This window comes from Manacus vitellinus, unplaced genomic scaffold, assembly GCF_001715985.3.
Source record: "Manacus vitellinus isolate BGI_N305 unplaced genomic scaffold, ASM171598v3 scaffold_72_pilon, whole genome shotgun sequence".
NCBI classification, from domain to species: Eukaryota; Metazoa; Chordata; class Aves; order Passeriformes; family Pipridae; genus Manacus; species Manacus vitellinus.
In genome coordinates, this window is record NW_021940764.1 from 2,006,693 (window position 1) to 2,030,564 (window position 23,872).

Here is a 23,872-nt window from a genome sequence, read left to right on the forward strand (position 1 = left end):
AATTACAGAAGCACAGACTGGCTTGGGTTGGAAGGGACCTTTAAAGGTCATCCAGTCCAGTCCCCCTGCTTGTGCCATCTCCAGGGAGATGAGGCAGCCAATGTTCTCTGATTACAAATCCATGGCAGTGCATTCTCCTTCCAGCATGGATTGTCTAAGGGTATTGTGGTATAAATGTTCAGGGTGGGTCACGAGCCCATGTAGGCTCAGCAGCAGGTTTGCTCTCCCTCCTGTGGTCCCATCCAGTTCCCATCACTCCGTGCTGGCAGGTTTGCAGGTGGGGACAACAACATTTTAAAATCACTCAGCTCTCAGTAAGCGAGTAAGACAGGACTAAAAATACTGGATGAGGTACCTGGAGGTATCTTGGAGGATGTAGGTCACTGTACCTCAGAGAAGCTGCAGTTAAATCTGTTTACTGGAGTGCAGGGCTCTTACCCTGTCAGAAGAGCTGAAATGTCACCGGGGGTTGGCATGTTCAATAGTGTCACTTGTCAGAGCTAAATGAACAATGTGGAGTGAAAGGCAGGGCTTGTTTCTATATTTTAACTGCAGCTCTGCAGTGCACCAACTGTGTGTGTGTGTCCCCAGTCTGCTGGGGGGGATTGTGGAGATTAAAGAGACCACTGTGCTTAACTCTTTCTGGACTAAAAGCTGGTTTTCTCCCATGAGAAGGTGCCCTGCACCCTTCATGCACAAAGGATGAAGATCCTAACACAGTCTGGTGTGTCCATGAAGCTGAAAGCTGAATGATTCCTCAGTGTTAGTTATTGGGATGGAAACCTTCAGAATCAGTATTTAATTTGACTTTATTTCCTAAAGAGATCACAAGTCCTAGTTTAACTGTAGAAGATGCTAATTATTCTGTGAGATCTTTGTGGGTCCCTTCCAACTGAGGATATTCTATGATTCATCTCTGATTCTATGATAAGTTTCTTTGTTGTTTCTTTTTCCACATGCTGAAAAAAACCCTATTATGCTTAGTGAAATCTGTGTTTAATAATAAGTGCTAATCAGGTGGTCTGACTCTGCTACAGCAGTTGTGCAATCAGCATTAGTAAAGTGGCTTCAGTGCAGCCTCATCCTTCTAATTCCTGTCTCAGAAAATGAATACAGGTGACAGTGGTGTTACAGGCTCAGAATCAAGGATGTGCCTCATTCTAATGCCCAGGGTTTAATTATGGAGGCAGCATCCTCCTCCTCTGTTGTTTGCCATTAAATGGGTCATTGTTTGCATGATGATTTCCAGTCAAACTCAGGGATGCACTGCAGCAATCCAGGCAGGAGAACCCTGTGCCAGCACAGGCTGCACTTCAGAGTGGTGTTGTTCTTAAAACAGTCCTAAAATAACCAGTAATTAGACATCAGCAAGTGCTGCATGTCTTGGTGTCATTCAGAAATCCTCTGTGTGGGTTCCTGGGAGCGAAAATCAGTGTGGTTTGGGAATGTTATCCACAAAGGCCAGGTGGATGGGCTGTGGTAGCAACCTGCTGGTAAAGCCAGTTTCTGCTTGCCAGGCAAAAGAAGCAGCTAAAATGCAATAGAACACAGTTAAACTTGCCAGAGATGATTCCAGGATAATTTATTATTTGCTTGCAAGCCTTTTCCAGATCCTGGTACTGCTCCTTCTCCTCTCCCCCTGATTACATTAATGGGCTTCAGATGGCTGTGTTAGCTGGGGCTCTCCATTTATTTATGTTAGAAAATAGGCCCATAATTCAGAAAAATTGGCTGTCTGTGCTGAAGGAGGACTTGGAACCAAATTAACCAGCAATTGCTCATAACGAGGTCTGTTGGCAGAAGTGCAGAGCAGGAGAGCTCTGCACTCAGATCCACCAAACCTGAAGGCAGAGCCTTCCAGAGTGCCCAGTTCACTCCATTATTGTCATTACTTTAAAGCCAGTGAAATTACAGTGGAGAAGGTGAATAATCATAGAATATGCTGAGTTGGAAGGGACCCGTCAGGATCATCCAGTCCAACTCCTGGCCTTGCACAGGACACCCCAAAAATCCCACCATGGGCCTGTGGGCATGGTCCAAACACTCCTTGGACTCAGACAGTCTCAAAGCTGTATCTTAAAGGTCCTTCCCAAAAGTGCTGCTCCAAAAAGCAGTTTCTTGGGGAGCCTCCGGCCTGGAAATCCCTGAAATCCTAACCCAGAGTATTTGTAGGAGTTATTTTTTAACTTCCATGCTTAGGAGCTGCCTGGTCTGTAATAAAGCTGTCAGTGCTTGTCCTGTGGCAATTCCTAAGCTCTTTTTTTTTCCTTGGGCAGATGTGGATGCCAACCGGGAGCTGCCCCTGACCCAGCCACCTTCTGCTCACCCGTCCATCACCAGCGGGAGCTGCCCGGGCACCCCCGAGATGCGCCGGCGCCAGGAGGAGGCCATGAGGAGATTGGCCTCACAGGTATGGAAAACATCCTTCTCTGGGCTCTCTGGGGCCTTGGGAAAACATCAGTTGGAGTGGAAGTCCTGTGACTCACCTCACTCCGGAAAACGTGCGCGCTCAAACGGCTCCCGGGGAGCCTCCGCAGAGAACCTCTGGGAGGAGTTTTATTGCCCGGGAAAGTTGTTTCTCTGAGGTGAAATTCAAATTCAGACTGCATCAAATACACACTCCCCTGCTACTCTGAGAGTTTGTCTTTCCCAACCATCCTGCTATCTCCTTACAGATGTTAGGATGTGACATGGTTATTACTGGAATAATTGTGGTTTTTCTTTAGCGGTGAGAACAAAATTGCCCAGAGTTTGAGCGGTGTTTTGTTGGAAAGGGTATGGTGGGGGGAGGCCCAGGCTGAGTGTTGCTGCTGTGTGTGCACTTGGGTATTTTTTGGGAAATCCTCCCAAGCAGCTCAGAGCCCTTGGAGCTGTACACAACTCACTTGCTGCTCTGGCAGGAGTGCATTGTATGGAACATATGGAACACTGTCACTTGTGTACGTGAGATTTACAGCTTGAGTTTTATTGTATTACTGAGGTTTAACCCTAATTCTGTGGTGGTGGGAAGGTGCCATTCTATTCCTTTGAAATCCGAGGAGTTTGCTCTCTCTCCTCCTACCCCTTTGGGGGGGATGGGAACAGTTAATGCTTTCCTGTGCCTGCTCCTGCTTTGGAGAGGAAAATAACAAGCAAAGTCTTTGTTCTAAATTATTACCAGGACGTGTTTTGCTTGGCTTTTTGTGCCAGATACTGTCTTGTCCTGTCTGCTTTCGTGCTGACCCAGATGGCCAGGCAGGGAGAGTGTGGTGGCTGCATAAATAAATATTAAGGCTTGATCCTCTCCTCTTCCACGTTGAGTTCTTGAAAGGAATGCGATGCCCAGGTCTGGTTTTGTTCAGAACACATTAGTCATCGTATTCCTTGCAAATCTGAAGCATTGCAGACTCCCAGAAAGGGCAGTAAAATGTGCTGTCTCTGCTTAAAATACCTCATCTATCTCAGCTTTCTTCCCCTGAGTGCTTAAGTCATCCTGCTGGGTACGTAACTGAGAAATGGATGCAGTTTTAGCTTCAGTTTCCTCCTGGAAAAGGTAAGGGAGATGGCTCTTTCAAACATTCTGTCACATCCAGGGCATAGATCACTCACTGAAGCTTTTTGGCATCTCTCATCACTGGAGAAAAGAGCAAGAAACAATCCTTACAGCCAACATTAAACCAGAAATAGGTTGTTTTACCTTGGCTGCAGACTCCTTTAGGAAAGAGTTTTAAAGCCCTGCTCATCCCTCGGCCAGAATTTTTTTTTCAGAATAAATCCTGTGTGTTGGTGACAGAACACAACAGCTGAGGGTGGGAGATGTCCTGCCCCTCATGCCTGCAGCAGGATTACACCCTGGGAGTAAGATTGTTCATCTCCCAGGAAATCTCCACTGCTATAAGTGTAGACTCCAGAAATAACTGTCACTGGCTCCCAGACATGAGGCCTTGATGAAGGGATCAGTGCCAAGGCTGATGAGTTGACCTTAGAGCTCTTGGAATCCCTTCTTCTGCTCAAATTGCTGACGCAGCCCATGGAACTTCCGAAAATTCCATCGTGTTCAGCAAACAATTCCCGGGATGAGTCAGAGCGGCGGCGCTTGATTCAGCATTCGGAGACCTTGGGCCGATTCCCAGCGTTGCTGTTACCCTTGCTGGGATCCTTGGAGACCAGCATCTCCTCTGCCTGCCTCCCTTTCCCTGGCTGTTAAAGGCAAAGTGATCCCTGCAGATAATGGTCCTTGGATGCCTGGTGCTGGAGGGAACATGGAACCGGGTGACAGTGGTTGATTATTTGGGAAGAGCAGGGGACTTCTTGCAGCACGTGCTGGCTGAAGACATGCACTGAAATAAAGCACGTGATTAAACCCCCAATCAGAGCTTCATTTCCTGTCACAAAGGGAAATAATTCTGAAAGTACAAGAATTTTTTTTTTTATTCTGTTTTTTTGACAATAATTTGGTTTTATTGCGTCAGAGCCTTTTCCAGAAGGGCCGTGCGGCACGCTCCAGACCGCGAGTCTGATGGATTACCAAGCCTCAGGAAGAAAAATAAGGGCAAATAAAATGGTTAAGGATGTTTGTCAGATTGATAGCTGGGAGTTGTGTGCACAGTGCACTCGTAGTAACCTCCTGAGTAGCACAACTCGGCATCACCACCGAGGAATCCTTGCTGTCAACAGTGGATAAATTGATTTGCTTGGAAGGAGCCGTGCCGTGTGATGTCCTCCTGGATAAAACAAACACTCCCTGTTCCTCCCCAGCTGTGGGGCTTGAAGCCTCTGAGTGACACTGGGGGGAAAAAGGATTACTGACCTGGCAACAGAATTGAAAATCCATTAAAATAACAGCGTGGAGCCCTTTGTTCTGCCTGCAATCACCTCGTTCTGAAAGCCCATCACACGTGTCTGACTCGCCTTTGAGAGACCAGGACAATTCTGAGGCTTTGAAGATACTGAACCCTCACCAGAGCAAAACCACTGAATGGCTGGGAGACAACAGTAAAGACAGTTAAAATAATTTAGCTGCTTAAACTGAGTGTCTGGTGCCACATTCTCCAGCAAGGGACAGTTTAGGAAGACCTTTATGTACATAAGCTAAAGGCTTTCCAAAACAACAAAGAAAAGAAGGGGAAAAAAGGAGTGGAATGTCCTTGGATGCAAGGAGGAAGGGAGAGAAGAGCAGCACATTGCTGTGTCAGTAGCTGTGGAACAAAGAAAGAATTGTTGTTGGCCTCCTTAAACAGCTTCTGTTCAGCTGGCTGAAGGAAAAAGAGCCCAAAGAAGTGAAGGACCCGCTGGTCAGTCTGGTTGGAAAAGCATTTCTTGGACATGTGTGTTTTATAGTTGTATTAAGACTAGGAGTCAGAATTGAAGTGGGGAAGGAAGTGTTGACAGTGATGGACAACCACAATTGTCAGGAACGTTTTTGGAGACAGATGAGCCATCTGTGAGGAGCTGGATGAAGCTGGGTGCAGATGTTCCAGCTCTGCGAGCGCTGAGCAGAGCGGGATGTTCTCAGGTTGGGCCGAGGTTGTAGTGCTGGAGAAATGCAGATCGTTACGAAAGCAGATTAATAATATACAAACAGTCTTAGGTAATGCTTGGCTCAGGCTCCAGAATGCTGGTGGGAAGCTCGGCGTCCTCTCACCCACTCCCTTCCCTCTGAAAATGTCACTTATCCCAAAATTCAGAAGTTGTGTGTCTGTGATGACAGAAATGAAAGGTGAACAGTTGCTTCTCCTCCTCTGGATTATTCAGGGTTGTACTTTTCTGCCTGGTTTTCGTGCAGTGAGTTCTCGGGGGGCAAAGGTTGCATTTGTCTCTTAATGTCAGAGATGAACAAATCATTAATTTTAGAAATAAGTAACTGCAGATGACCAAGCAGGAGCTCCACTCAGTCCTGCCATGCTGGAAAAGAGCACTGTTGTGTTGTAGTCTCATGGGGCAGTTTGAAGTCATCCATGACTAAAAAAGAGAAATTTAGATTAGGTATTGGGAAGAAATCCTTCCCTGTGAGGATGGGGAGGCCCTGGCACAGGTTGCCCAGAGAAGCTGTGGCTGCCCCTGGATCCCTGGAAGTGTCCAAGGCCAGGTTGGACGGGGCTTGGAGCAACCTGGGCTGGTGGAAGGTGTCCCTACCCCTGGCAGGGTGGTGGCACTGGATGGGCTTTAATGTCCCTTCCAACCCAAACCATTCCAGGATTCTGTGATTTCTAGTTCAGTCTTCATCAGCAAACTAATGGAGAAGAAAAATACTTAGAAATGAGGCAATTTAGAAAAAAAAACAGGTGTGATTTTTGTCCTTAAAAACCATGCCACGAAAACTATATCCACCTGCAGTAGGAGTTATGTGATGTTGTCCTCACCAGTGGGTCCTAGGGGAGAAAAACATCAAAACCAGAGGGCAGAGTTCCCTCCCAGAGCCTGGTGATCAGCTTTTGAGGTTCCTCATATCTCCATCCCTCTCTTTGGCCAGAAGTGGAACCTTTTGCCACCAACCACAGTATGAGGGGTTGGATACAAAGAAAAGGGTTTTCAGTAGCTTTTCCTGAAATAATGAGGGGAAACAAGGAGTTTAAAATGGAGACTGCTCTATTTGCAATCATTTCTTTTCCCAACAGCCCATCTTCTGCAGATTTTAAAAGTGGGGTGATCTTACCTGTGGAGATTAGTGGAGAAAATAGCAGAAGTACAACACTGCCTTTGTATAATTCACCTGAACTATCACCCCAGTCTGCTCTGGCCATCCTGTTCCAGCTCCTAATGCTCATTTTGGATATGGTTTGAGTTGGAAGGGGCCTTAAAGATCTTCTAGTAATGATCAGTTTAGAGAGACAGTATTTCTGAAAGGGAAGATTCCAAGTCTTGCTGTCACCCTAGGGTCAGCTCAAGGTTGGGCTTGGCATTGTGTTCAGGGCTGGCATTTAGACAGGGATAAGGCAACGTGCCAGGAAACTTGAGGCATCAGGATGTAAATGCCTTGCCTCCCATTTCCTTGCAAGGAAAGTATTAAATATGTGGCCATGTTAATAGCTGCTTAGCAGAGCTCTGTGAATTAATTTCCTAATTTTAAAGGTAACATTAATCCTCTTGTTGGGAACTGAGCTGGCACAATCCTTTTTTTCCCCTTCACTCCTTGGCTTCTCCTGCCTCTGAGCAGCAGCTGAGGCAGTGGCTGCTGATGGGCATCCCACCAGTTGTGGGGGTGTGGATCAGCCCCAGCAGTCAGCAGTGGACTTAGGAGCAGTCCTTGCTGGGCAGGTATCCATGCCTTTTCCTCCATCCCATCTCGGGAGGGACTTCTACCATAACATGGAGCAGAGAGATTTTCAGGGCAGGAGGACAAGAGCAGTTGTCTCATGGGAAACTCTCAGAAATCATGAATAAAACTGCTCACCTTGCAATGCCCAGCTCGACACCTGCAGACAAAACAGAAGCATTCCTGGCAAAACTGCCTGGTTGGTCTTTTGTGGCAAAATCTCTGTGTGTGTTATGGCAATAAGTTTGCAGGGTTGCTGAGTTTATGCCAGGTCTGCCCTCGCCACTGAGCAGGCTGCCAGGTTTCCTGCTGTGCCAATGGGTCAAGCTGGACGTGGCTCCTTCAGTGCCATAGGTGGGTACCAGCTTTTCCTGGTGAGCTCCCCACGTTGCAGCTGGATGTGGAGCTTTGTGTGACCAAAAACCCATCTCCTGCTGTTCAGTGTGACCAAAAACCCATCTACTGTTGTTTCAGTGCTTCTGAACATATGGCCTGACACCACAGAATCACTGTGAGGTGAAAGCAGAAAAAAAAAAAGGTTGTGAATACGAACATGGAGGTTTCTAAACCAAAGGCAGCACTCCAGAGCTCTCCCTAGTTGTGCTGTGTTTTTTCAACCTTTTTACTGTTTAATCCTTTATCTGTTAAAATTCTTCTGATTTCACTTCTTCTGGCCAGGGAACCATCAGCAGGTCACCACGTGGCTGTCCTGCAGTGCCACCTTTCTGTCTCCAAGTGATCCTGGGCAGTGTGTGACTCGGGCTGCAGCGTGACCTTGGAATTATGGAATTGTTTAGGTTGGAAAAGACCCTTGAGGATCATTAAGTTCAACCATTCCCCCAGCATTGCCAAGGCCACCACTAACCTATGCTCCGAAGTGCCACATCCACGCAGCCTTTAAATCCCTCCAGGGATGGGGACTTAACCTTGCTTGTCCAGAGCTGGTCCTTCACCTCAGAGAGATGAGGATGAGAGGCTTTCCCACAGCTCCAGCCTGTGCTGAAAAATGCTGACCCACAAAGAGGTGTCCTGGGTGACCTTTGCCTTTCAGCAAGAGGCACCAGCACCATTCAGAGCTCCAATAGCCCAAAGTGAGACGAGTTCAGCTCAAAGGGAGAAGCCTGAACTGTGTCCTCTCCAGTTGCAGTCACACTCCCCATTTCCCCTGAAGGTCTATCCTTTACTCACCAAGGGTTTTTAATGGATTGGCTGCCCAGTTTTAACAAACCCATTGAACTGCTCTATTCTTTGGCTTTCTGGATGCTGTGTGGTGGCTCATGGTAGCAGCACTTAAACAAATGGACCTGAAAGCCCAGCTCTGCTGCACTAATGGGTCCTACCCCATGCAGAGCAGCTGGTGGAGGAGCTGCACATCCACTGCATTTAGTGCATTTGGCTGATGCTGAGCATGGCTGGTGGCTCCAGAGGCTCTTCTCCCCATCCTCCAAGCCATAACCAGAGCATCACTGTCGTTGCTGCAGGCCTATAAAAAGAAAGGGAGTGCTCCTGCCTTAGCTGGAGGTGCAGGGATTCATTCCTGCTGAGCCTCCATGCCCTGCAGCACTGATGAGTTTCCCAGGGCATTTCCCAGCACACTCAGCTATGTAAAAGTAATGAGCATTCCCAATAAACTGGGTCACCACGTGCCACATACTGGGTCACAGTCATGTGCAGTGGATAAAATACAGCAGTGCTGGTGGCTGTTTCCATTATCACAGCCAGGGTTGGGGCTGGCACGTGGCATTGTGGCAGGTCAGAGCGTTCACTGCAGTTATTGGAAGCTATTTTGTGTGGGTCAAGAGAAGATAAATCTTGTTAGGTGCAGAAATATGGTTAAAATACAGTGTTGAAGCCCTTTAAGAGCCCTGGAGGGAGGAGGCTGTTGGAGGAGCTCAGGGATCTGAGGTTCTGCCAAGGGGGGTTGGTAGAACCTTGCAGAAGGAAGCCAAGACAAACCATGGCAGAGGTGTGATGGCAAAGGAATGCTGCCTAAATGGAGGAGATTCTTTTTCACAAATAGTGCTGGAGAACTGCTTAAAATTGGCCTGTCCTAATAATTAAAAATAACTTATTTCCCTTGAGCTGTCTCCAGCCCCTTTGATGTTCCCTCTGTCCTTCAGCCTTTCCCCTGTTACTGTCATCTCCTGCCTCTCCTGCCATGTCATTTCCTCTCCTTCTCTCTTTTGTCTTTTCCTTCTTCACAGTTCACTCCCTTCTCACCCCCTGTACTTTACAGCTTGTACACATTCTCTTTTGTGCCTTGTTTTTTCCCTCTCCTTTGCCCTCTCCAACCTCTTCCCCCTGCTGTGTTCATGCAGCTCTTCTCTTCCACCAGCATTTTCATTATCCTTGGAGCAGCTGTTTTGCTTTTAACATCCTTCTTCCAGCAACTGTTTTCCTAATTCCTGACCCATGTGAGGATATTTTTTTCCCCCAAGTTCATGGAATCCTTCCCTATCTGTCCAGCTGAGCCCAAGCCAGGTGGAATCAAGAGCTTGGCCTTGGAGCTCTGGAGCATGGTTTGCATGACCATGGGTCAGAAAAGGATTTTGGTGTGGGGAGAAGAGCTGCAGGAAGGTGTGGGGCATCTGTGTGTCAGGATGGGACACTGTGGCCAAGTCCTGAATCCAAGAAAGGGGTGGGTGAAGGAGGGAACCTGAATGGAACGAGGGCAGGAAGGGTGGTGACAGCAGGAAGGTGAAGGTTACACGAGGCTGGATGAAATGGGAAGTGGTTGTGGCAGAAAGGGGAGAGTAGGATGGCTGGTGTTGAAAGGGTTGGGAGAAGACAATCCTGAAGAACCTACTGGGTTTAACACCTGGAGGGAATATAAATAATGTCTTAATAATTCTGCTTTGGCAGTTAAGATGAAGTTTGTGTAATCCGAGTAAATGAATGTTTTGGGGCTCCCTGACCCCACTTCAGGGGGGAATTGGGGTCATGTTGGCCATGGTCTGTTTGAGGCAGTGCTCTGCCATCCCCATCTGGTGTTTCTCAAGCCCTGTAACACGTAATTAATGTTTAAAAAAAATGAGCTACCAAAAAAACACATGATAAATGCGCTGCTTTGGTGTGCAGCCAGCTGGACTCTCCACGTCAGTTTAGGGGAGGAGGTGATCACTGGAAGTAAAATACTCATCATACAAGTGTGAATTATTTTGCAGATCCTTTTCAAGCAAGAAAGGAACTGATACAAGTTTGTAACTTTGGGCATTTGATATTTAATACAGGAACCATAACACCTTGGTTTCTCAGCATGCAGTCACTCAGCTTGTCAAAACTGTGTTCTCAGCCCTTAAAAATTACATGAACAGGTGCTTTGAACACTCCTCTTGATCTAGGTGTTAGTTTCCCATCCTTTGTAATCCACTTCTTGCTTTAGGGTTGCTTATAGGCCTTGCCTACTTAGCATTCACCATCCAGTGATTTAAATTGAATCAGACTTTAAAGCAAGGAATTTTTCAGCTTCCAACTTTGTAAACATCATTTGACAAACCCGATAGCTGAAATGAAGGTTTAAAAGTTTTGAAAGTCTTAATTTAGTGTTTACAGTGTTTAGTGCAATGGGATGACAAAGTTCAAATTGAAACTACGGGTAGAAAAATTATGTCTCAAATTGTATCAGACACAAATAAATGTTTGCTGATGGCAACATCCCTACCTTTGGAACCACATGGTGTTCCCTGGTGATTTCATTTACTGTAATACAGTTTCTAGATAAAATTACATGTTTAATTCAAGGATTTTGTCTATGGTAAGGGATGGCTGGAACTTGTTCAAGCAAGTTATTTAAGGCAAGGTTATTAGATCTGTTGAAAGTGAAGCTTTTATTGAAGAGAGCACACCTTTTCCAATGAAAAGTTCATTTCCAGGCTGTGCAAGTTCTTTTTTTTGTTTTTGTTCTTTGGATGTAGTTTTTGGCTTACCCAGTCAAGCAAAAGGAGGAGAGACCAAAACCACCTCAGAATTATGATTAGCACAGAGAGTGGTTTTTTCAGATGCTGAGCGAGGTCTGGACATGGTCTCCTTTATATTAGAAGAGAATCCTAAGCAGTGGAGCTGGTGATGCATCCATCCCTCTTCCTGGAACCCGGAGCAATTAATAAAGTTAATAATCAATAAGGTGAAATAATTGGAAAGGGACCTTCCCCGGAGCATTAGTGGGAGTATTAAAGGAATTCACCAAATACAGGGGAGAAGGAACAGGGTTTGAACCAGTTTGGGGTGAGCCCCATCAACACCAACCTCCATCCCAGAGGCTTTTCCATTCAGCTCTGACATCAACCTGGTCTCATTCCCAAGGGTGGAGCAGGAATTGGAAAGTTTTACAGGGTGAGAAAAGTGTTTCCCACCCAACTCTGTAAGTGAGAGGAGCCCAATTCCCAGCCCAATTCCCGGTGCCAGGCTTCACATGCAGCACCAGCTTTTGGCAGCCTCTCTGTGATTCGAAGATAAAGAAAATGTCACGGGGAATAAATAACATCAAGATGAGGTTCTGGCGCAAGTTGTGTTTCTGAGAACATCAGAATGCCTCTCCTTTGGTTGCTTTCCCAAAATCTTCCTTGTTTTACTGGTTTAGCTTCAGATCCACCCATTAAGCATTGCATTTATCCTGCTGGTTAAGGCCCAGTAAGTCCAGCACAAGGATCACGAATCATGGAATTGTTGAGATTTGAAAAGACCTCTAAGACAGTCAAATTCAACCATGATTTACATGAAGAGCATTAAATCGATTGGGTTGTCACTGCATGTGTGTCCCAAAATCTGGTGGTGATCCTTGATAAGTATCATGTGTGTCCCTTTTTCCATGACATAACTCTTCAGATTCCTAGAAGAAGTTAATTGGCCTCTCATTGAAAGAGACTTTATTTTTGTGTCTATACACCTATTGTGTAGGAAATCAGAGTAATTTGGTTTCTGTTACTGGAACCTGATATCAAGGAATGGCTGTTAAAAGAACTTTATTCTATGAAATGCACAAGTTGCAATCCCCAGATAAATAGGATTGTTGAAAAGAAATCACTGCCTTTATTATTACTTTACCCAGTGCTATTCTCTAGGGGAATTAATTATATTTTAACTGGCTGGTAGGAAGAATTCTGTAAGGAATTTGGAGGTATCCATTAAAGCTTAAACACATGTATTAGGGCTTGATACTTGAAATAACAGCCCAGCTTTCTCATCTCTCCACGTGTCACACCTCGTTTTGACTGGGAAAGGAAATTACTGGTGGTAATTTCAGGTTGAAAATTAAAAGCCAGTGCTGAGCCAGCAGTGCGTGGGGACCCCACAGCCTGATGTTTTCATTCCTTGATACCATCCTTGACCACCCTGGAGCCTGCTGTGGTCCAAGGGCTGGGTGTTGCAGGTGGAGAGCCAGAAAGCCTTCATCATGTCCAAAGCCTCGGGCATGTTTCATCTGAGCTCCCACGAGCTCCAGAGAGGCCACAGCATCTCCTGTGTGCCGTGTCCTCAGTCATCTTGTCCTTCCCAAGTTCAAAAATGCGATTTATTTGGCAATTTTCTGTGCTAAGGTGCTCCAGGGCAGTGGTGCTTTCAGGATAGAACTGCTCCCACCTGCCTCGCCGGGATATTTTTGGATAGTCGGTGACATTTGAAAGGAAAACCGAGTGAATGGGAGCTGGAGAAAAGCTTTGTGCCCTGGCAGAGCCTCATCCCAAATGGGATGTGCTCAAGGCTGGAGCCAGCCAGGGTGCAGGAGGAGCTGGAGTGGTGCCAGAGCAGCTTCCCGAGGGATTTACAAGCAGAGAGGGATTTTTGAGGGCCTTTTTTATATTGCAGAAGAAAACAGGAAAGTTGGCAGCTTGGCCTGAGCCGATATCACTGTTTTTCTGCTTATTTTAAATAGTGGGCAGAATGTAGCAGGTTCTAGCAGAGTTTGCTGAGCTGGAAAAATCAAGGAAAAGCTGGGAAAAGAGGAAATTTTCCTTTTTTTTTTTTTTGTTTTTCCAAATGAATTGATTTTTTTGAATGAAGAGCAGGATCAGAGTGGTTAAGTAATGTACAATGAGCCTGACATTCCCCCCCACCACCTCCGGATCACGGGAATCTGTCGTTCCCAGGCACTGCCTCGCTGTGATGGACTCAGTGAGCGCTCTCAGCGAGCTTGACACGTGAAAAACAGCAAATAAAAAACAAGTTCAAGGAAACAATCACAAGTTATTAGCGGCACCGAGTCCTTAAACAGAGCTCGGAGCACAATCCAAGCTCAGCGCGGCACTTCGGAGCCGTCAACTGCTGTCACCGTCCATCTCCACGAGCAGCCACAGCTTAATTTCATTTACTCCTCAAGTGGCAGGCCCAGTCATTTCTCAGGATCAGCGCCTGTTTTTCCTGACTGATTCGTCTGGATCCTTGTCACGGGTCGTTAACACTCGCTGCTCCTAAAGACTCCACCTGCCGGAGTGGATCAGAGTCGCTGAGGGGGAAGCGCCGCCGCCGCCACCGACACGGTTTGTTTGTTCTTTCCTACCAAGACACGATTTGTTTGTTCTTTTCTCCCTGCAGGTCGTGGCCTACCACTACTGCCAGGCCGACAACGCCTACACCTGCCTGGTGCCCGAGTTCGTGCACAACGTGGCCGCCCTGCTGTGCCGCTCCCCGCAGTTCGTGGCCTACCGGGAGCAGCTGCTGCGCGAGCCCCACCTGCAGAGCCTGCTCAGCCTGCGCTCCTGCGTCCAGGACCCCATGGCCTCCTTCCGCAGGGGCGTCCTGGAGCCCCTGGAGAACCTGCACAAAGGTATGGTGGTGGTGGTGGGGGGTGTTGATCGCCCCGAGCTCCCACCAGCCTTGCGTTTTCGTGTCGTTCTGACGTGGGGTCGCGTCGGGGTGTTGAAATGAAGCGGTGGATTGATCCCGCTGCGACGCTCTGAGAGCTGCAGGGAGGGGGTGGGATCTGAAGAATGATAGAATTTTGGTTGGAAGCAACATTAAAGACCACCTTGTTGCACCCCCCTGCCACGGGCAGGGACACCTTCCACTAGCCCAGGTTGCTCCAAGCCCCGTCCAGCCTGGCCTTGGACACTTCCAGGGATCCAGGGGCAGCCACAGCTTCTCTGGGCAACCCGTGCCAGGGCCTCCCCACCCTCACAGGGAAGGATTTCTTCCTAATATCCCATCTAACCCTGCCCTCTGGCAGTGGGAAGCCATTTCCCCTTGTCCTGTCCCTCCAGACCCTTGTCCAAAGTCCCTCTCTGGCTCTCTTAGGTACTGAAAGGCTGCTACAAGGTCACCCCAGAGCTAAACCCTAACCCAGAACCCAGTGGTCCCTTCCAACCTGACCCGTTCATTCTGTGTGATTCTGTGGTTGTGTTTGATGAGAAGCCAGGGGTTAACCAGCCCTCTTCTCCTCACGTGCAGGGCTGTGGAAGAAACACTTACCTTTCCCTTTTCTTGCCTCCTTCCATGTCCCAAACCTGCCCTCACGGTTCTGAAGGTGAAAACAAGCAACAATTTCCATGCACATTGGTGGTTACAGCAACATGTTCTGATTTAGTTGTGTGGGGGTGACTTTTTTCCCTTTCCCTGCCACTCTTTAGTGGGCTTCAGAGAATTTGAAGCTTTCACCAAAGGGCTGATACCATAAAAGTCGATAGACACCCTCTGTAAAGCTTCTGGGGGAACTGGTGACAAGCCTTATCCTGATTACAGAGCTTTTTTCTAATGCAGCATTGATTTTGTCTTCTTTTCTTTCTTCCCTCTGCAAGTTATAAGTAATTCATTGTGACAATTGCTAAATTTAAGATCTTTGCTGGTTGCCATGAAAACTGTCAGAGCCTTGCAGAGTTCAGGACTCTGTTGTCCTGCAGAATGATGTTTATCACCGTGGCTGTGCTGCATCTTGGCTGCAAAAATACTTCAGATAATTTTGTTACCACCCTCCACTCCACAGCGGAATAGATGCAGATTCCAACATGGAATAGATGCAGCTTCTGCCACATTCAAAGCCCTGATGTTCAGATCAGCTCCTCAAAACTGTGCCCAAGCTCTGAGCAGCAGCAGCTGGGTCTAACCCACCTGGTTCCAGCAGGCACAAGGCACACGTAGAGCCCACACAGCACGACAGCACTTGGTTTTCCTGGCATGGAGAAATGTCACTGTGGGAGGAGCGTGGCTGCTCTTTCCTACCAACACTCCTGGCAAAAAAGAACAAAGAAAAAAAAAAGATACATTTAAGGAACCGCTGCTCTAAAGGAAAATAATTCCTGGTTGTTACAGGAGCTCCTTGGGAGGTACTTGAATTCCAGCCCTTTAATTCAGAGCTTTGCAGAGGATGCTTATTTTATTTTTTTTTTGCCAGGCAGGTTGACCCCCAGCTGGTCCTAAATTCCGAAAAATTTTATATAAAACCTTATTTTCTTTCCTCTTGGGCTCTGCACTCAACACAGCTGCAGCGGAGCAGGACTCCCATCTTTCAACCTTGCTGGTCCGGAGTGCTGGCAAGTTCATTTGCACCAAGTGTTCTCCAGCAAGATGAACAGTGTCTGGAAATTGGTTTTAAGATATATAACATTTAAGACTCTGTAAATATATCAGCACGTCTTTTACAAGGTGCTGTTGAAGCTTTAATGCTACTGGGACGAAATTATTGCGCAGCTGTTAATGGTGAGCGTCACTGAGAAAGATTCATGTTTCTCAAATATATATGTAAATATATATTTTTAATGACAAGGAAGCTAAATAATACATAGGAGAACAAAGTTCTGATTCTTCCCCCCACTCCCTGCTTTCTCCTCTCTCCCTCAGGCTTTATGAGGAACATGAGATGTGGGCATAAAACTCAGGCACTGCATTCACTCCAAGATTTCAGAGAGGCATAAAGCGAATTTTCTAGTGTACCCAAAAATCTTGCTGAGAAGTTAACTGAGAAAGCATCTAGGGTTGACTTTATGCAAAATATGTGTTCTTCACAGGGATATTTACAGTATATTAGGAAATAAGTGCAGCTTGTTGACGTAAGGCAGGGACAGCAGCACCGAAGGCGAGGTGTTTGCGCACGTCTGTTCTCCTGGAACACCCCAGGGGCCACGGGCTCCGTCATCATTGAACACTCTGTGCTGGGCTTTCACAGCAAATTTCCTGATGCAATTGAAAGCCAAAGAGAAAAACTCACCTCCTGTTGGGAATACTGAGCTCTGTGACAGCAGGATTTATCCATTGCACCAACAGCAGACTCAGACGTCCCATTTGCCACCTGGTTTGGAGTTTATTAGGCAAGGTTACCTTGGAGAAGATGCCACCTGAGCTTAAGATACAAGTCCAGAAGTATCTGTATCATCAGTTGTAAGGCCACACCCAGCTCTCGGTGTCTGCCGTGGAAACACTGACTGCACTCTTTGCACCACCTGGGTTACTGTATCCTCCAGCAGCCAAAAAATCCTGTTTAAAACGTCCACAATTTGCTTTTTGTAGGATTTTCAAGGCCATATTGGACCTGGTCTGGTGTTAGGTGTCCCTGCCCACGGCAGGGGGGTGGAACAAGATGACCTGGAAAGGTCCCTTCCAATATGCAATTAATGTATCCTGAAAAAGGTGCTGCTGTTGTGATTTTTTTTCTTCTTCAGCAATATCTGGTGATGCTTTCAAACACTGTGATGACTTAGCAGTACATTATGGTCGTGTGTCTGTAGTCTTTCCAGTAAATGCCCTTTTTCTTTCTTTCAGAGAGGAAGATCCCTGATGAAGATTTCATTATACTAATTGATGGTTTAAACGAGGCTGAATTTCACAAGCCAGATTATGGAGACACCATAGTATCATTCCTGAGCAAAATGATTGGAAAATTTCCTTCCTGGCTGAAGCTGATAGTGACAGTCAGGACAAGTCTACAGGTATGATGAGACCCAAAACAGTGATAAATTGTGTCATTGTCATGATGGGCTTAGGTAAAGATGAATGTCTGGATTTGCTCAAGACCCTTGATTTCACTTTATCCTTTTGGCTTCTTAATTTTTGGATTTACATCCATGTCCCCAGACTCATTCTGCAGCCTTGGATGGATCTAATCCAGCATTGCTTTTTCACGTCAATAAATGTTCATCAGCAAATGGTTGAGATCATTTTGTGACACAGCTCACATGCCAACAGGCTGTAACTCACTGAACCATTAGGAGGGCAGGGCCTGATGTCTGTCAGCTTGTGCAGCTCGAGAACATCCTCTGTTCCATGTGGAAGAGCAGAGGAATTCAGATTTCATACCCTGAGTGTGATCATTTCAGTCTGGAGGAGTGAGTGCAGGCCAAGACATTATTCAGCTCAGAAGGACTGTGGTGAGCAGGTGCTGAAGCTCTAAGCTGAGTGTTGTTTGGGTTATTCTTCAGTGGTTTTGGTTTAGTTTGCAGCTGGGCAGGTTTTTACCTTCAGCCTGTTCATCGTGACTCTTTTGGCAGAAGGATCAAGCTGAACTTAGTTTGTTGGCTCAACTGCTCATCTGAACAGAGGGAGCTGGGAAGCAAGCACGGTGACCCAGCTGGGGCAGATCTGCTCTTTCGAGGTTTCTCAACAGAGCTGCTTGATTTGCACCATCCCTGATGGGAACATTCCCACCGAGCATCCGAGCCTGGAGCCCAGAGGAGGCAGAGGCAGCAGGATGGGACACACATTTGGGAACCAGCTCTGCAGCTGGCCTGGCTGCTCCGGGCAGAAAGGCCTGTCTGCAGCTCTCTGGTTCTCATTTTTTCATTATTAGTCATTTCTTCATTAGCACAGAGCCGTGGAGTTCATTTTTAACGAGCTCCATTAAGCAGTTTCACTGAGATTTGCTAATATTTACTGAGATCTGCAGATTGATTCACTGTGGCCTTCCTGGCAGGGAGCTGAGTCTGGTTCCAGCCCCAGCAGGGCAGCCAGACCCTGCACACTGTCCTTGTCACTGGGAATGGCAGCTGCTTCCCCAGACCCAGGAGAGCACAGGATATCTGTGCAGATATGCTCCCCAAGATCCAGGAGAGCACAGGTCTCTCTGCTGGACTGTCTGCTCCCCAAGATCCAGGAGAGCACAGGATATCTGCTGTCTGGAGTCTGTTTTTTGCTCAGTAACGCAGTAGATTAAATATCATTTGAAAGAAATCTTTTTTTGTAATTGTGAGCAAATTGCATCCTGCTGGCTTGAATTCCTCATTTAATTAGGGTTTTTGCAGCCCTGTGTTCTTCACTGCTGCTTTTCTTCGCCCTGTGCTCTCCTTTATTTTCTTGGAGAGCTGATGGCTTCTCTGGAGTCTGCCTTGGCTTCTTCAGGTCTGTTGCATCATTTCTTTTCTCCTCACAGTGGCTGAGAGCCTGTGAAGGGCTTTGGAAAAGCCTTTGATGATCTTTGGTTTATTTGAGGAAGCATCATCAATGAGTTCAGCCAGTGACCATTCCCTGGGTGCAGCATCCCTCAGCAGACAGACGTGGTCACTTTGCACTGGGAAATACTAATTATTATCTATCCTGGTGTTTCCATGCACCCATGGATGTGGGATGCAGGAGGATGCTCTCAGGGATGTTCTTCAGCTTCAGCAAGTTTTACTGTGGCCTCAGAACTGTCATCTGGCTGTCCATTCCCTCTGACTGATCCGTGGTTGGGAATAACAGGGGCACTGCACTGTGTGGATTTGCCAGCCCTTTCCATGGATGTGGTGTTAGGAAATATCCTTCATTTTAATTTCAGTCATGTTTCACACACAACCTACTTGATTATAGATGAGTCTGAGGTCCTGAGGGCACAAACTGCCAGTCGTGTGCTTGCCCTGATGGAAGGTCTTAAAGGAGTCTCAGAGGTGCCATTGTAATAGAAATTAAATGTGCTTAATGAATAAGAAACACAGCATGAGTGTCTTTTTTTCTTTTCTTTCTTTGTAGGAAATAATTAAGCTGTTGCCCTTCCACAGAATATTTTTGGATAGACTGGAAGAGAACGAAGCCATCGACCAGGACCTGCAGGCTTACATCCTGCACCGGATCCACAGCAGCTCGGAGATCCAGAACAACATCTCGCTCAACGGCAAAATGGACAACACCACGTTCGGCAAACTCAGCTCTCACCTCAAGACCTTGAGCCAGGGGTCCTACCTGTACCTGAAACTCACTTTTGATCTCATAGAGAAAGGATACCTGGTGCTAAAAAGCTCCAGCTACAAGGTGGTGCCCGTGTCCCTGTCCGAGGTGTACCTGCTGCAGTGCAATATGAAGTTCCCAACACAGTCTTCCTTTGACCGGGTCATGCCCCTCTTGAATGTGGCAGTGGCTTCTCTGCACCCATTAACAGACGAACATATTTTTCAGGCCATTAATGCAGGTAACATTGAGGGCACTTTGGAGTGGGAGGACTTTCAGCAGAGGATGGAGAACCTTTCTATGTTTCTTATCAAACGTAGAGATATGACGCGAATGTTTGTTCATCCCTCTTTCCGAGAATGGCTTATTTGGAGAGAAGAAGGTGAAAAGACCAAGTTTCTTTGTGATCCTAGGTAAGCAAACGCTCTGAGAAATCAGAGCTGACACAGGTGTTCATCTCACACTGTCACCTGAATCATTTCATTTCCCAAGGTTGCGCGTGGTTCGTTTACCTGACTTTGCCGTTCTCGAGATCTGTAAAGATCACCCGAGATCTTTGTGTTGTTCACTGGAAAGAAATAAGCCCCCCTGGGCACACAGCTGACCTGGCAAACCCAGCAGTCATCTTCAGAATGAGATGAGCTGTTCCTCAGAAGGCCCCTGGTGAACTCCCTCAGGTGTCACCGGGGCCAGGCTGCTCCTGGCAGCTCAGTCTGGAGAAGGGGAATCATCCTCCCTTTCTCCAAAGGTATCAAAACCACATGAAGTGGAGGATAAGGAGATGAAAGATGTGGATATGTCTTTTGCAGTTGCCTTCTTTTTCAAGTTGTGTTCCCCGTGGTCCTACTGAATGTCTATTTGAAAACAAAATAAGGAGCAGGATTGGGCTGTAGTGATTTTGGCGTGTAAATGCATCTGTAATCTCTGTCCTGACAGCAGCTGAATTCCTGGCTTAGCTCTCAGGGAACAGAATTTAATCACAGTTGGATTTATATTCCCTAAACCCAATGATCATTATTAACAGCATTATCTTTGTTTCTGCTGAAGAGTGGAAACAGACTCTGACTGTAACTTTATCCCCACAAGCTTTGCTCTGTTTTGTCCACCCATTTCTTAAAATATGATTATAAAAATCAGGGAAACACTGGGATTCAAGGCTGTGTCAGTGCCTCTCCCAGACCTGATGGTCCCTCTGAAGATAGTCTGATGGTATTTGCTGGAACTGGGTGGCATCTGGCTGATCAAAGCAGCTGTGGCTGTTAGTGGTGTCAGAGTAATTTACCTCTTCAAATTTTGAGGTAAACAGGCTGCAGCAGAAAAACACTAAATAGCTCCTCCCAACGGGCATCTTCGTGGTTTTAGTAGGTTCTGACAATATTCCTGTCGAGTGAGCCCTTTGTAAAGCATCTCACAGCAGCAGGTACCTTTAGATCAGTCAGTGAGTTGTTTAATACCCTTCCTCGGAGTCATTAAGTGCTTGTCACCACGTGATGCTGTTCCACCCTGTCTGCAGTGTCTGTGCAGTGCTTACACCTGTGGAGCTGAGAGCTTTCTGCCTCCCAGTCACTCCCTCCTGGTGCTACTGGTGTTGTCTGGCCTGGCTGTGAGAGCTTGTTATCAGCTGGGTGAGGGGACAGCCTGGCAACTACCACTGATCACACAGCACCTGCCAGAATGGTCCCTAAGGAGAGAAACTGGGAAAAATCACTGCTTTCCATTGTTACCATGCACATAGAATCAAGGTGCAGGATGCTTCCCTGGTGGCTGAGGCTCCCCACAGGTGTTGGGTGCTGTGGGTGGTACCCGTGGGTGCAACCAGGTAGCGTGGGGATTGTGGTTCTCTGAGTCCAGGAACTCTCTTCATCCTCACAGCAGTGGGAAAGGGCACTCTCAGAACACCAGACTCAGAAAGGAACTCAAATGTGCAGCATTTTAGGTGGTTTCACACTGAAACCAAGCGTCCAACCACATGTGATTTTATTGGGAAGGCACAAATCCACCCCTATCCACTCAACAAGTCACCAGATAGTTCTCTGCTCAGCAGAGGTGGTTTTGCTCTGAAACCAAGTATGCAGCCACGTGTGATTTTAGCACAAAGGCATAAATCTGCCTGTTTTCACTCGACAAGTCACCAGATGAATTTCTGCTCAGCGTTCCAGTTTGGTGCTGCCTTTCCTGAGCGTCACAAACACGTCGCGCTGCCCTCAGGACCATTCTGGGGATTTTCAGGCATTACTTTTCATCCTATATGTGCCATTATTGTGAGAAATTAATGGTGACTGTAAAGCTTATGGGGACCACTGTGCAAGCAGGGAATCCCTGCAGAGCTGACCCAACTTGCCTCCTTCCCGCTGGCAAAAAGAAGTTGCAGCGCATCAACAGGCTCCCGCCGCCGTGAGCACGAGCCCGTGTGTAATGAAGGATTAATAAATATCTGTCATGTATAATGTGTGCTAATTGCATTGTGCTCTGATGGTGGCTAATGAAACAGGATACAATTCAGTGATTAATCAAGAGGGACCCCTGAGATTCAGCTCCAGCACTCCTCAAAATCCTCCCGTCCAGCTGATCCCGAGACGCCGAGCTCAGAGCACGGGAACCCTGAGCGACAATCAAGATAAGTGGTGATTTTTCCTTTTTATTTCTCTGGAGAGAAGCGGGGCTGGACACTGACAGAGCTCACAGCAGTAGCCTGCGAAAATTGGCCTGTGTCTGGTTTGTTCACAGCCAGCTTGATTTCTTGGGAATTGAGAAGACGTGACAACTGTCCGGAGCGCTGCCGGGGTTGGTCGTACAGCGTGGAGCTGTTTGCCCTTGCCATGTCAACACATGAAGAGTCAGGTTGCTGAGCTGATGTTTTTCCCCACGAGAAGAGCTGTGAAGTGAAATGTGGGTTTGTGAAGCTGCTTTTAATTGACTGACCCTGACAGAGTGTCCAGGTGTGAGGCCCTTACGAAGGAAATTGGGATAATGGGCCTCGTGTCCCTGGAACTGCTGCTGGGATGATCTTCCTTGTTTCATTAGTGAGAGCGAGTTCTCATGTTGTCAGAAGCAGGGAAAAGGGGGGAGGGGGGAGGAAGAGCACGATGTCCGGGAATTATCCCATTTTTCCACACTTTTAAGATAAACAGCAGATCTCCATCCTCTGGGTTTTTGGTTGACCCTCTTCTTTGAACCCTCACCATGCCCTTGCTGTCCAAAGCAAAGCCTAATTGGCTCTGAAGGGGAGTTCTCTCTGCCAACCCCCCTCAGCCCCCTTTGTTGTTTAACACAGGACACCAAGGAGGCTTTGTCAGAGCATTTAACCAGCATTGCAGTAACGACCTCCCCAGCCTGTCAGGGCAGCACCGTGAACCAAACGGCCTCCTTGACAAATAACATAAAACATTTTAGGGAAAGACCCAATCCTTTGTGACTGGTGCACCAAGAAAATGGTTCTGATTGCACGTTCCCTTTCGCACTTGTGTTTCTTAACCTAAATTCTGCTCTAACGTTGTGCTGCTGTGCAGATTTAATCAGAAACTTCCATGCAATTATTTCCCATGCTTTTACAATACTAATAAAATGTTTTATCCCTGTGCTGCTGCTGAAGGGACTGTGAGGGAGGCAGAAGTGATCTGCCCTGGCAAGGCAGTAGGAGAGCTGTAGTCAGATATGGACCCCAAAAGTAAAATTACTTTATCCAGATTTAAGTATCAACATCTGAGTTACTTGTCTAGACGTGCTTTATAGTCAGAGGAGAGAAATTAGAGTGATTCATTTCATCCTGAGCTAACAGGCTACAGTAGGTCAGAGCAGGAATGCCTGGGAAGCATCTCCAGCTGATTTATGAGGGATCTCGGGGTGATGGGCTCCCCAGGAGATGTCTCCAGTTTTGACAAATAAAGCTGGAGGAGATGAATCTCTCCAGCCTGCTCAACACACAGGGGTTTGAGGTAGAGTCACAGATTTTCTTTCCTTGCACAGGAATGCTAAGGAAGGAAAAAGATGCTCCAGGAAGATACTCTCAGTGCTGTTGCCTGTATGTGAGCTTCTCAATTTGGGCTTTTGCATCTCAGGGTGGCCATGGAGCACTCAGTGCTGTGTGTGCTGGTGGTGGTGGCTGAGGAAACAGGCTCTTAGTGCTGCTTGGGCATGTCCCAGCATCCATGGGATCACAGCAGGATGAAGCATTTTAGATCTTCCCCTCGAGTGCTTCACCCCTGGCATGGTGAAGCCAAGCCTTACCTAATTTTAGGTGCTTGCCATCCCCACGTCTGTTCCTCAGCTGGGTGCTCTGGTCTCCTTTGGTCCTCGAAGCAATTCATCCAGCCTGTTTTAGCTGTGACTGGGATGAGCTGAACCTCATTACCTGTTCCCCTCTGCTGCCTGGAGGACAGTCCCTGGACTCCAGGGCCACCTGGCTATGGACACGCTGCTCTGGGGAGGTGACCTGTGCCAGGCTGGAACTCGGAGGAGATGGGAAGCTGCAGAGGTGGTGCCTTCAGAGGAGGTTTGCTCCTGTTTGCTGTTCTTTTACATGGTAAAGGCTCTGCTCTGCTTCTGGCTCCTTGTACCTACTCTGGATTTACCATCTGATGG

At 47.2% G+C, this 23,872-nt stretch overlaps 1 protein-coding gene across 1 annotated transcript in view; it reads left to right on the forward strand.

The window, feature by feature from the left end:
- The window catches only part of TANC2 (tetratricopeptide repeat, ankyrin repeat and coiled-coil containing 2), a 201,528-nt gene that overhangs the window by 138,069 nt on the left and 39,587 nt on the right, over nucleotides 1-23,872 (forward strand). Inside the window, 4 exon segments of the mRNA XM_029964467.1 lie at nucleotides 2,277-2,410; nucleotides 13,763-13,994; nucleotides 16,919-17,085; nucleotides 19,097-19,704. Coding sequence (XP_029820327.1) covers nucleotides 2,277-2,410; nucleotides 13,763-13,994; nucleotides 16,919-17,085; nucleotides 19,097-19,704 — 1,141 coding nt within the window.